The sequence below is a fragment of the Zingiber officinale genome, chromosome 9A (genome assembly GCF_018446385.1).
Source record: "Zingiber officinale cultivar Zhangliang chromosome 9A, Zo_v1.1, whole genome shotgun sequence".
In the NCBI taxonomy this organism is placed as follows: domain Eukaryota; kingdom Viridiplantae; phylum Streptophyta; class Magnoliopsida; order Zingiberales; family Zingiberaceae; genus Zingiber; species Zingiber officinale.
In genome coordinates this window covers 45,464,144-45,476,338 of record NC_056002.1, presented here as the reverse complement: position 1 = coordinate 45,476,338, position 12,195 = coordinate 45,464,144, and the positions used below count along the sequence as shown (strand labels likewise).

Below are 12,195 nucleotides of genomic sequence, written 5' to 3'. Positions count from 1 at the left end.
TTTCAATTTTGGTTTATAATAGCGTTAATAGAACATTTATAGCCCCCGAATAAATATAACTGTAGCGCACAACAGACGACATCGATAATCTTAACACAAACACCTCCTTAACATCATACTTTGTACGTCGTAAATAGCCCCCGGAGCGATGATGTAGTGGAAGGGCGTCCAATTGTCACCTAGGCACCCACGGTTTGATTCTCAGATACGGGACAATTGCAGGGTTTTTTTTTCTTCAAATGGGACTCACCACCAAGGGATGCTAAGCTTCTAGGTCGTCCACCGCAAGCGCTTCCCGATTTACTCTGACAACGGTGGAAAATTTTCGTGTGACCGGGTATTCTCTTTTTTTTTTATGTTTGTCAATTCATTATATAAGCTAAAGAAATCAAAAAAATGAAATGGGACAAAAAACAATCTCTCCCTACACCTAAGCTACCCATGGAGCTAGCTAGAAATTTTCCAATTTCCACCATAGGAGAATAAAATTTCTAACTTTAGACTTTTCCCTTCTCCCCATTGCACATACCTCAAAAGTATGCACAGACAATCTCTTCTTTATATTTAATGCATCTAAGGTCATGAATAACTTGTATTCAAAATATCCCAAATGGATTATAATTGATTGGGTAAGTCTATTATGTTGGGAGAAGTAGGTTGGTCAATTGTATTTGGTGAGCGGGGCAGATTCATTTTATGAGAGGACCAAGTGGGTTAGCTAAGCTAATTACGCATGTCAATTAGGGTAGTAGTAGACAATGGTGTCAATCAAGCTAAGTATGCCGAACAAGCTAAATGAAATTATCGCATCGTCGTGCTAGGTGGCTCAAAAATATTAGACATGGCAAATTCGATTGACTAATTATGTCCAAGACAATTCAAGAAAGCCAATTGAGTTAGGCATATAATTAGAGGGATGGACAAATCACATCGATAGTACATATAATAAATCAAACAAGCTAGATGTGTTATGAAAATCTTTGTTGAAGTGTACATGTCGACAAAGCTAGGTATGTTGAGAAAAAAGGTTGGACGGATGTACCATGCATAAACTTTTATATTGATTAATTAAGTCTATTTCAATCATATATATAATTGTAGCTTAATTTGTAATTTAAAAGGTACAATTAAACACCATAATTTATAAATTTGACGCTTTTGTCTTTGTTAGCATGATTAAACCTAGGTTTCAAACAAAATGGATCTCATATTATATCATTATTCAAATAAAATATCTCATCATCATCATCTTTATTATTGAAATAAATTAAATGGTTACATGACAAATTACTTTATTAAGTAAGTCAATTACACTGGTTATAATAACCCATGCATTGTAACGATAATATTGATAATATATATGATATTCAAACATCTCCTATATATCTAATTGTTGTTATCCATCCAGAATTGAGCTTGGAGTCGGTCAACAATCTTCCGATCCACTTGGAAAGCCTTAGCGAGAACTTCATCGGATATGGAGGGTTTTGAGCCAAAAACTGCATTTGCAATGGTTAAGGTACCGGGGTTTTGGCTACTTAGAGCAGCGATTGCAGTAGCTCTTGTATGGCCACGGTTGAATTGGAAGTGGACAAGGCCTTGAGGGAACACAAACACATCGCCCTTCTTCAGAATCTTGGTGAAAAGGCGATTGGTTTGGCCGATGTTGGATGTCACAAAGCCAACATAGAGCTCTCCTTCTAGCACGGTGAGGATCTCAGTGGCGCGAGGGTGGGTGTGGGGTGGGTTGAGTCCGCGAGGGGCGAAGTCGATGCGAGCCATGGAGATGCCGAGTGTGTTGAGCCCAGGAATTGTATTCACATTGACTGCACGGACGTTGGAGCCTAGCTTGTTTATGGTGTTGCCGGGCTTGTCGAGGCCATAGGTGAAGAAGTCTTCGGCTTTCACGTCATCCATGCTCTTGCAAACGAATCCATTGACAAACACTGTAAATCAAGGAACCAATGAATAAATAAGATGCATGTAATTAGACAAGCCGCTCTAAATTAAATCAACCAAGCTAAGCTAAGCTAAGGGAGAAGAAGTTATGTATATAAACCTTTGGAGCTGTTATCGGCGACACAAAAGTCTTGAAGTGGACTAGGATCAGATGCCCATACTACACGAGAGGTAGCCAATTGCAAAGCAAGGAGAGCAGCAATAACCATAAGAATTTTAGCCATCATCTTAGCTAATTAATTTGTTTAGGAGATTAATGTATAAAAGAGTAGAAACGACGGTTGGTTGCTAGCTGCAATGAATGATATGCGAATAGGTTAGAGGAAAGGGATATATATATAGACTACCAGACTAGAAGGTTTGAACTAATCTTTCCTTACTTTGACTTTGACTTATTATAAATGTATAATTCAAATATGAGCATTAATGGGAACGTGGATTAGTTAAGTACAAGCCAATATAATCAATTAATTAATACGATGATAAACGCATTAATTATATAGTGTTGCCCATTCTAATTTGCTTCTATGTTGGCCAAGTAAATTAATATAAAGGACGTAGAGGATCACTAAGTCAATTAGCTTTAATTAATTGTGCATGTCTTGTATTTGGTAGGTAGCACCATATGATATGGTCAAATTCTCAGGCGAAAATTAAACTTTTAATTGGTCAAGTAATAAGATAAGACCAAGTAGTTAATTACTCTGATGATTAAGGAGCAGGTGAAGACTGAGCATGTCATGCGCTTTTAGTTTACCATTTCATGATCTCTCTTCTCACGCACGCTACCAAATGAAAGCAGAGCAGAGCAGAGCAGGGCAGGGCGAAGAATGTTTCAACTTTCAAGCCTACTTCTTTTCTATATAAACCTATTAATGCATGCATAGCAATACCAATATACCATTGCTCAGCTCAGTGATACAATTAATCAAAGACATGGCTATGAAACTGCTCCTCGTCGCACTCCTCGCCTTGGCTTTCGCTCTTGCTGTATTGGCTTCAGATCCTAGTCCCCTTCAGGACTTCTGCGTCGCAGATGATAGCTCCAAAGGTGCATATAGCTTTACTCCTCCTCCCCCGCCAACAAGCAAACTAAGCGCTTTCATTTCCATTTTCCAGTACGCATGCATGCATGCATATGTTTACCAATCGGACCTTACCTTTTTGCAGTGTTCGTCAACGGCGCCGTATGCAAGAACATGAACGACGTCACAGCCGACGACTTCTACACTTCTGGCCTCGACAAGCCCGGCAACACCGTCAACAATGTCCGCTCCAACGTCACCGCCGTCAACCTGAATAAGATCCCCGGGCTGAACACCCTCGGCATCTCCTTGGCTCGCATAGACTTCGCGCCTAATGGGCTCAACCCTCCCCACACCCACCCTCGCGCCACTGAGATCCTCGTCGTGCTAGAAGGAGAGCTCTACGTCGGCTTTGTGACGTCCAACATCGGCCAAACCAACCGCCTCTTCACTAAGAATTTGAAGAAGGGTGACGTCTTTGTGTTCCCCCAAGGCCTCATCCACTTCCAACTCAACACGGGCAAATACAATGCCGTTGCGCTCGCCGGTCTCAGCAGTCAAAACCCGGGCGTCATTACCATTGCCAAGGCTGTGTTCGGCTCGACGCCGCCCATTTCCGATGATGTGCTCGCCAAGGCTTTTCAGGTGGACAAACGCCTCGTTGACCGGCTCCAAGCTCAACAATGGACGGACAACAACAATTAGCAACTTTCACTTTCTCAACCAACCCTCACTCACTCGCTTAATTAATTAATTAATTAATTGCCAATAGATCATCTGCATGATGTATTCGTTGTTGTTACTCTACGTTGCAATTCTGTTGCTTTACTATTTTTGGATTCCAAATCAATAAAAGAAGCTAAGCGAAAAATGGAAAAATAAAGAATCATTATTGATACGGTACGTATTTTGTGGAGTCGATAAGATGATGTGGCTTAAAGCCAGGTCAACGTGACCGGTCAACAGTCCAGCTGACGAAGAGGTCAAGAGGGTCAAAGTCAGGCTAACATGACCGGTCAACAGTCCGGCTGACGAGTAGGTCAAGAGGGTCAGAAGTCAGGCCAACGTGACTGGTAAACAGTCTAGCTGACAAGGAGGTCAAGAAAGTCAGAAGTCAGGCCAACATGGCCGGTCAATAGTCCAGCTGACGAGGAGGTCAAGAGAGTCAGAAGTGGCTTAGCCCTGATAGTAAGTAGTAAAGGGGTTCATGGGCCACATATAGCTATAGATGAAGAATACCGACAGGTCTGCTTACAGACCCAGCGTGCGGGTCGGAACGCTCATGCCCTAGACGAAAGCAAACAGATGCGGGTCAGGAATCAGACCCAGTGTGCAGGTCGGAACACTCATGCCTTGGATGAAAGCAAACATAGGCGGGTCGGGAATCAAACCCAGCGTGCAGGTCCGAACGCTCATGCCTTGGATGAAAGCAAACAGATGCGGGTCGGCGGACAGACCCAACGTGCGGGTCGGCGGTCAGACCCAGCGTGCGGGTCGGAACGCTCATGCCTTGGATGAAAGCAAACATATGCGGGTCGGGAATCAGACCCAGCGTGCAGGTCGGGACGCTCATACCATGGATAAGGATAACAGCGGACAAATGCAGGTCGGGGAACCGACCCAGTGTGAAGGTCGGGACGCTCATACCATGGATAATAGCGGATAGATGCAGGTCGGGGAACAGACCCAGCGTGCAGGTCGGGACGTTCATATCATGGATAACAGCGGACAGATGCGGGTCGGGAATTAGGTCCAGCATGCAGGTCGGGATGTACATGCTTCGAATGACGCAGACAAAGGTGGGTCAGGAGACCAGACACTACATGACAAATAGAACTGCAAGGAATCGTAACCACCTGTCAGAGAACCATCATCACATGTCTGGGAATATTCTAACGGGGGGAGGCTCAAACCCTTCTTGGTTAATCCGCTAGCCTGTAAGAGAAAGCCACGTGTCGACCACCGCCAGACAGAGCCTGACATCTGACATTCCCTGGCATTCACCAGATTCCAGAAGCCTCAGTTGCAGTATAAAAAGGGATGCTTTGTCCCTTATGCAGGTACGCTCACTCGTCATTTTCATACCAGTCTTTTACTTTTCGTGCTTTCTCTGTGATTTCTGGGGAAAAAGTACCTGACTTGAGCGTCGGAGGGCCTGACCCGGGGACTTGTTCCCTGGTTTCTGGTCTCTAACGACCGGTGGACTCGTCTGAGTGTGTGCAGATCAATAGCGTCATCATCCTGATCCTTTCTATCCGTAGAACCGCCCGTGCGAACCTGTCCAGAGGGTACCTCGCTGATTCAGCATCTCAACGACTCTCCGTAAACTTTTAGCACAACAAGGCCCGCCCTCATCTGACTCAGCTTCCGGACGGGATCAAATTTGGCGCCGTCTATGGGAACACAACAACCTGATCCGGAACGTGATGATGGAGGAGTCTGGCCGCATTCATGTCACTATGACCGCTGGAGAGTACGAGCTATTCAAGGAGGCCAAAAGGTTGGCAGCCTCGGAAAGACAGGCAACTGTTTCACGATCGTGACAAGCCCCTGTTAAAGCTTCTAAGGAGCCCCTCCCTATTTCAGATCGGGGTTCCAAAAGAAAGCAGCCTGAGGTATTTCCTCAACATCCTTATCGTGAGCCTGGCATAGGATATTATTAGCTAAAGCCACAAGCACAAAGCCTTAAGAAGGAGCAACCTCAAGTATCTGTGGCTGAGAGTTCACAACCACTGGATTCGAAGAAGGGAAAGGCCCTTGTCATACCTGAAGTGTTCCTCAAAGATCCAGACGAGAAAGTACCTTTTTCGGCCAGGATTTTAAATGAAAGACTGCCTAAAGGTTATAGGGCCCCGTCGATCGGAGAATATGACGGGAGCAAGGATCCAGAAGAGCACTTGAGAAAATTCAAAAACGCAGCCCTGTTGCACCAATATAGTGATGCTGTCAAATGCAGAGTTTTCCTGAATACTTTATCTGGTTCAGCCTTAAAATGGTTCGATGGGTTGCCTCAAGGGTCCATCACCTGTTTTCTGGACTTCAAAACGGCTTTTCTGCACCGATTTGCTAGCAGTAAGAGATATCAGAAGACAGATCATTGCCTTTCCGCTCTAAAGCAGGGGTTAACTGAGCCCCTGAGAAGTTATATCAACCGCTTTAATCAAGTGGCTCAAGATGTCCCTACTGCCACTTCGGAGATTCTAATGAGCACTTTCTCTCATGGATTGGGAGAGGGAGAGTTCTTCAGAGATCTCATCAAAAATCCTGCTCGGAATTTTGATGAGATGGTGGAAAAAGCTGCTTCCTTCATAAAGGTGGAGGAAGCACAAACAGCTCGAAAGAAGGCCAAAAGACCACTTCCTTCCACCAACAAGCAAGAAAGAAGAGCGCCTCAACCACCCCCTCAACCTCTACCGCGAATCCGAGAAGCCAGACCTGCCTTTCATCCCGGGCCAGAAATTCGACCAACCCCTCGAGTGGCTGCTGTATATATCCCCCGACCAGGGCCTTGGAATAATCGGTACTGTACCTATCATAGATCCCGTACACATGATACTAACCATTGTTTTCAGTTTTCTCGAGACTCTAAACGAGCCGCCGAGATGGGTTTCCCCCGCCTGAGATAGCTCCTCAGTTGATCAAGATGATGGAAGAACAAAGGGTGGCAGGACAGGCCGGATCATCTCGTCCTGACCTTGCAAGGCCCAACACTAATCAACCTGGCCGGGGAAAAGAGCCAGAAGGATCATGGGAGGTCGAAAATAGAGGTAACACAGCTGTTAGAGAGATCAGTATGATCTCTGGAGGGTCGACTGACGGAGATTCAGGGAGAGCACATAAGTCTCATGTTCGGCAATTAGAGGTTCATGCCGTCGGATGCAGTCAGGAGCAAGATGCTGGCCCTGTCCTTAGCTTCGGGCCAGCAGATCTAGAGGGTCTGGAGTTGCCTCATGACGATGCGCTCATCATCAAATCCATCATTGCCAATAGCTGAGTGGCTCGGGTTTTTGTCGATACCGGGAGCTCGGTCAACATTCTATTCAGGACTGCATTTGAAGAAATGCAGATTGATGCCGCTGAGCTTCAGCCAGTGGTTACATCTTTATATGGATTTACTGGCAATGAAGTGAAGCCTATGGGACAGATTAAGCTGGCTATATCTTTGGGCACCGAGCCACTGGTGCGCACAAGGAGGAGCACGTTTATAGTAGTAGACTCCCCTTCTTCCTATAATGTTATCCTAGGGAGGCCCGCCCTGCATGAATTTAGGGCTGCTGTCTCGACCCTTCACCAAAAAATCAAGTTTCCTTTAGGCGAGCAGGTCGTGGAAGTTAGAGGAGAACAAAAGGTTTCTCGGCGGTGCTATATTGACATGGTCCGAGTTGAAGCTCGAAAACATCAAAGGATGCAGGACGGAGGTGTCCATGTCGTTCAAGAAGAGCCTCTTCCTATAGCTGAGGAGCCCATCCCTTGGGAAGAAGTACAACTACATGCTGATCGACTTGAAAGTCTAACCCGGGTGGCGAGCGACCTTCCTCCTACCCTCAAAGAAGAATTAATTCAGTGTTTAATCCGTAATCGAGATGTCTTTGCTTGGTCTACTGAGGAACTTCCTGGGGTCAAGCCAGAAGTGGCTGAGCACAAGTTGCATCTGTTACCTGACTCCTGGCCCGTGAAGCAAAAGAAAAGAAATTTCTCAGCTGACCAGAATAAAATAATAAGAGCCGAGGTAGATCAGCTCAAAAAAGCAGGACATGTTCGGGAGGTTCAGTTCCCATCCTGGCTCTCCAATGTAGTCTTGGTAAAGAAGCCCAACAATAAGTGGAGAGTATGTATTGACTTCCGGGACCTCAACAGGGCCAGCCCCAAAGACTGCTATCCTCTGCCCCGGATTGATCAAATGGTGGATTCCACAGCCGGATGCGAAAGAATATGTATGTTGGACGCCTACCAGGGGTATCATCAGATACCTCTAGCCCGGGAAGATCAAGAGAAGGTTAGTTTTATTACGGCTGACGGTACTTTCTGTTATACTGTCATGCCCTTTGACCTCAGGAACGCTGGAGCCACATACTAGCGGATGATGGATAAAATCTTCCGGGAGCAAATCGGGTGAAACGTGGAGGTCTATGTAGACGATATACTCATCAAATCCCCGCTGGCTGTAAACTTGATCAAAGATGTGGAGGAAACGTGCTGGACACTTCGACAGTATGGGCTGAAGCTCAATCCCTTAAAATGCTTATTCGAGGCTAAAGGAGGAAAATTCTTGGGTTACCTGGTGACTGAGCGAGGAATATAAGGCAATCCAGAAAAAGTTCAAGTGCTCAAGGATATGCAGCCCCCTCAGAATTTAAAAGAAACCAAGAAGCTGGTCGGCAGAATAACAGCCCTGTCAAGATTCATCTCTAGATCTACGGACCGGGCCGCTCCTTTTTTCAAGGTGTTAATTAAGGAAGGCCTCCAAGTTCCAGTGGGATGAAAAATGCACTAAGGTTTTTGACGAGTTGAAGAAGTATCTGGAGACTCTTCCCTCCCTCTTTAAGCCAGTTGTAGGAGAACCCTTATGGGTTTACTTGTCAACCACCCCTGAGGCTGTGGGCGCTGTGCTCGTTAAAGAACATAACAATGTACAACGGCCAGTGTATTTCTTCAGCCATTTGTTGAAAGAAGCCGAGTCTCGATACACGACACTCGAAAAGTTGGTTTATAGATTGGTTCTTATGGCTCGGCAGTTACGACCTTACTTTTTATCACATCAAGTCACAGTCTTAACCAATAGCACCATGGGAAGAGCATTAACCAATGTAGAAGTAGCAGGCCGGCTTATTAAATGGGTCACAGAGTTGGGAGAATATGACATACAGTATCAGCCTCGCACCGCTATTAAGGCACAAGCCTTGGCAGATTTCTTAACAGAGGTACATCAAGCCAGCCCTGAAGAAACATGGAAGATCTATGTGGATGGGTCTGCTAATCATCATGGAAGCGGGGTCGGGGTATTAGTAATATCTCCTCAAGGAGATATACTCCAGTTGGCAGTGCGATTAAATTTCCGGGCCACGAACAATGAAGCAGAGTACGAGGCTTTGTTGGCTGGACTGCAAGCAGCCCGGCATGTCGGGGCAGCTCGGGTAATCATCTATTCAGATTCCCAGTTGGTGACTCAACAGGTTACTGGCAACTTCGTTATAAATTGTGATAAATTGCAAATGTATCGGGAAGCTTATGAGAAGATGAAGGCAGAATTTACAGAGGTCACTGTGACAAAGATACCCAGGTCGGAAAATGAGTAGGCAGATGAGTTAGCAAAGATGACCATCTTCTTAACTACTTGGGTGCTGGATCGATCAACGGCACAAACCTTTCTGATAGCCCAGATAGATTTGCAAAACAACGCAGAAGCAACTATTGATTGGCGGGCACCCATGACCAGTTATCTCAGGCAAGGTATCTTACCGACCAACCCGGAAGAATCTCGATTGATAAGGAGGCAAGCTCATGTTTATGTCATGATTGGGGACCAGCTCTACAAAAGGTCCTTCTCTCGACCCTTACTTAAATGTTTGAGTATGGAGGAAGCCGACCAAGCCTTGCGAGAAATACATCTTGGATGCTGTGGCAATCATGTAGGCGGTCGGACATTATCTCGCAAGGTGCTCCTGGCCGGGTATTTCTAGCCTACTTTACAGAGGGATGCTCACAAGTTGGTGAACACATGCTTGTCCTGCCAGAAGCATCAAAACCTGACACATCGACCTACAGCCCTGTTGAGAACGTCCATAGTGTCATGCCCTTTTGATCAATGGGGCATGGATATCGTGGGACTATTTCCGATGGCGCCAGGTCAGAGACGCTTCTTATTGGTGGCCGTGGACTATTTTTCTAAATGGGTAGAAGCAGAAGCCTTGGCCCGGATTACGGAAGATGCGGTCATTCAATTCTTATGGAAAAACATCCTTTGTAGGTTTGGTATTCCTCATAAGCTGGTGTCTGACAATGGAAGGCAATTTCAAGGACAAAGAATACAAGCCTGGTGCAAGGGATTTGACATAAAGCAAGCCTTTACTTCAGTAGCTTATCCTCAAAGCAATGGTCAAACCGAGGTAATCAACAGAGAAATAGTACGAGGTCTGAAAGTCAAGTTGGATCATGTCAGAGGCAATTGGGTGGAGGAACTGCCAAGCATTCTGTGAGCCTACCGTACAACACCTCGGGAAAGCACAGGTCTGACGCCATTTCACTTAGTTTATGGCAATGAGGCAGTGGTACCTATAGAAATTGGAGTACCTTCGGTCAGAAGGACACTATACGATGAAAGAAATACGGAGCGACGGCTAGCTGAGCTGGATCTTATTAGCGAGACCCGCGACCGAACGGTGGCTCGGCTGGAAGTTTATCGACAAAGAATGAGACAAAATTACAACAGAAGAGTAATTCCTTGATTCTTTGGAGAAGGAGATCTGGTCTGAAAGCAAATCAAGCTAGTAGGGGACGTGACTAAGCTAGCACCACAATGGGATGGATCTTATAAAGTCATTAAAAGTTAACCTCCGGAGCCTATTATTTACAAGATGAACGAGGCAAGAAACTAGATCGGCCCTGGAGCGCTAATTACCTACGACCTTATCGAGTTTGAAGAGACAGGCCGAGAAGTGCAGATCGAGTGATAAGCTGAGCTGTGACTTATCTCACAAATGGGGTTAGCAGACTGAGGAAAAGCAGATCGGAAAAAACAAGAAATGTGAAAGCAGATTATATGTAAAACTTTATGACAAAGCTAAGCAATTTAAAGCCAGCATTGGAAGGTAAACAAAGAAATAGCAAAGTAGTTTACAAGCAATTCTCGAATCATTATGTACAAAAAGTCAAAAAATGTCATTCGAAAGGAGCAAATATCTCATCCGGTATCTCTTTGATGATCCGATCATGGTCTAAGAATTCAGGAGGCGGAAGGGACTTTAAATAGTCTTGCTTGTGAAGTTGTCACAGAGCCCTGCCCGCCCCGTAGATAGCAGATGTGGAAAAATGATGTCCCACCTGTGCACAAAATTCTGGAGAACGCTGATACATTACACGGTTTTGCAAGCAGCGATCGGTCTCCCCTTCTATGTAAAGTGCCAGAGCTGTTGACACGCCCTCTGTGGTGACCCTAGCCTGAGCTAGTTCACTTCTGGCAGTTGCCAATTCTGTTGCTTGGGAAGTCAGTTGGGTCTCTTGAGATTTCAAAAGGGCCTCTTGCGATTTTAATTTTTGGTCCTGATCTTGCACCAGAATTTCGGCCGCACGCAGTTTTTGAACCAACTGGTGCATAGCTCTTTGATGCTCTAAAGCCTGCTGATTTATACTCTGTAGGTGTACATTATCAGCCTGACTTTACTTTTCCTGGAGCTCTTCAAGTTCATGCTCGGTTAGTGCCAGGGACACTTCCAGACTATTCTTCATGCTGGTCAAAGCTTTTATTTCCGCTTGCAAAGCATGGCTGGCCTGGGCAGGATCATTCAGTTGCAATTCCAGTTCAGCAACACGGTCTCGCAACATCTTATTCTGATGATGAGTAGCAAGGAAGGAATGGTTCATTATCAGAGATTCTGCACAGGCCTAAGACATGCAAGAAGTATCTGATAAGAGCAAGAAAAAACAATAGTTGGGAAATTTTTGAAGGTTACCTTGATATATAACATTGCAAATTGATCCATCTGGGCCGAGGAAGGCAAGGAATCCATATGCCACAAGCTTTCTTCCTATATAGTGGCCAGGCGACCTTTTATTTTTAGGGAGCTGGTGGGAACATCTGTCTGAGACCATAACTGTGCCTCAGAAGGAAAAGTAGTGCAATAATCCTGATAAGTAAGCGGAAGGGGTCCTGAGGGACCCGCGGCTGAGCCGGGAGTGGCTGAAGGCTCAGCGGTTGCGCCAGAAGGAGCTGAAGAAGGTCCCTGAGGAGGTACTGCAGGCGGGATAGTGGAAGGTCGTTCTGAGGGGCCAGCTTCATCGTCATGAGCATGTCGTGAGGTGGAAGGATGAGCCAATGGGGGCTCGGCCTGATTATTGGATGAAACAAGGGGATCAGCTACAGAGCTCTGGATTGGAGGTGGAATCACCTGAGAGGATGGAGAAGAGGCAGCTGTATTTGGAGGAGGAGAAGGGATAGATGATGGTTCGGAGTCTGACATCGGGCGAGGGACTCGGCGTCGACGTCTTTTGAGAT

At 45.7% G+C, this 12,195-nt stretch overlaps 2 protein-coding genes across 2 annotated transcripts; one reads left to right on the top strand and one right to left on the bottom strand.

The window, feature by feature from the left end:
- Positions 1-1,257: 1,257 nt before the first annotated feature.
- On the bottom strand, positions 1,258-2,261 carry LOC122020635 (putative germin-like protein 2-1). The gene is made up of 2 exons (XM_042578640.1): positions 2,060-2,261; positions 1,258-1,946 (listed from the first exon to the last, which is right to left on the bottom strand). Exons 1-2 carry the CDS (start codon positions 2,184-2,186, stop codon positions 1,387-1,389), a joined length of 687 nt encoding a protein of 228 aa, XP_042434574.1. The 5' UTR covers positions 2,187-2,261; the 3' UTR covers positions 1,258-1,386.
- A 494-nt stretch (positions 2,262-2,755) lies between these two features.
- Positions 2,756-3,847, top strand: LOC122020661 (putative germin-like protein 2-1). Its single transcript, XM_042578670.1, has 2 exons — positions 2,756-3,010; positions 3,130-3,847. Exons 1-2 carry the CDS (start codon positions 2,839-2,841, stop codon positions 3,687-3,689), a joined length of 732 nt encoding a protein of 243 aa, XP_042434604.1. The 5' UTR covers positions 2,756-2,838; the 3' UTR covers positions 3,690-3,847.
- The last annotated feature ends 8,348 nt before the right edge of the window (positions 3,848-12,195 follow it).

Excerpts from the sequence above, each read along its gene's own strand:
- LOC122020635 (XM_042578640.1), bottom strand. The coding sequence starts at position 2,186 with ATGATGGCTAAAATTCTTATGGTTATTGCTGCTCTCCTTGCTTTGCAA. Across the intron at positions 1,947-2,059 it reads CGCCGATAACAGCTCCAAAG|TGTTTGTCAATGGATTCGTT; the intron begins GTTTATATACAT and ends CTTGATTTACAG.
- LOC122020661 (XM_042578670.1), top strand. The coding sequence starts at position 2,839 with ATGCATAGCAATACCAATATACCATTGCTCAGCTCAGTGATACAATTA. Across the intron at positions 3,011-3,129 it reads CGCAGATGATAGCTCCAAAG|TGTTCGTCAACGGCGCCGTA; the intron begins GTGCATATAGCT and ends ACCTTTTTGCAG.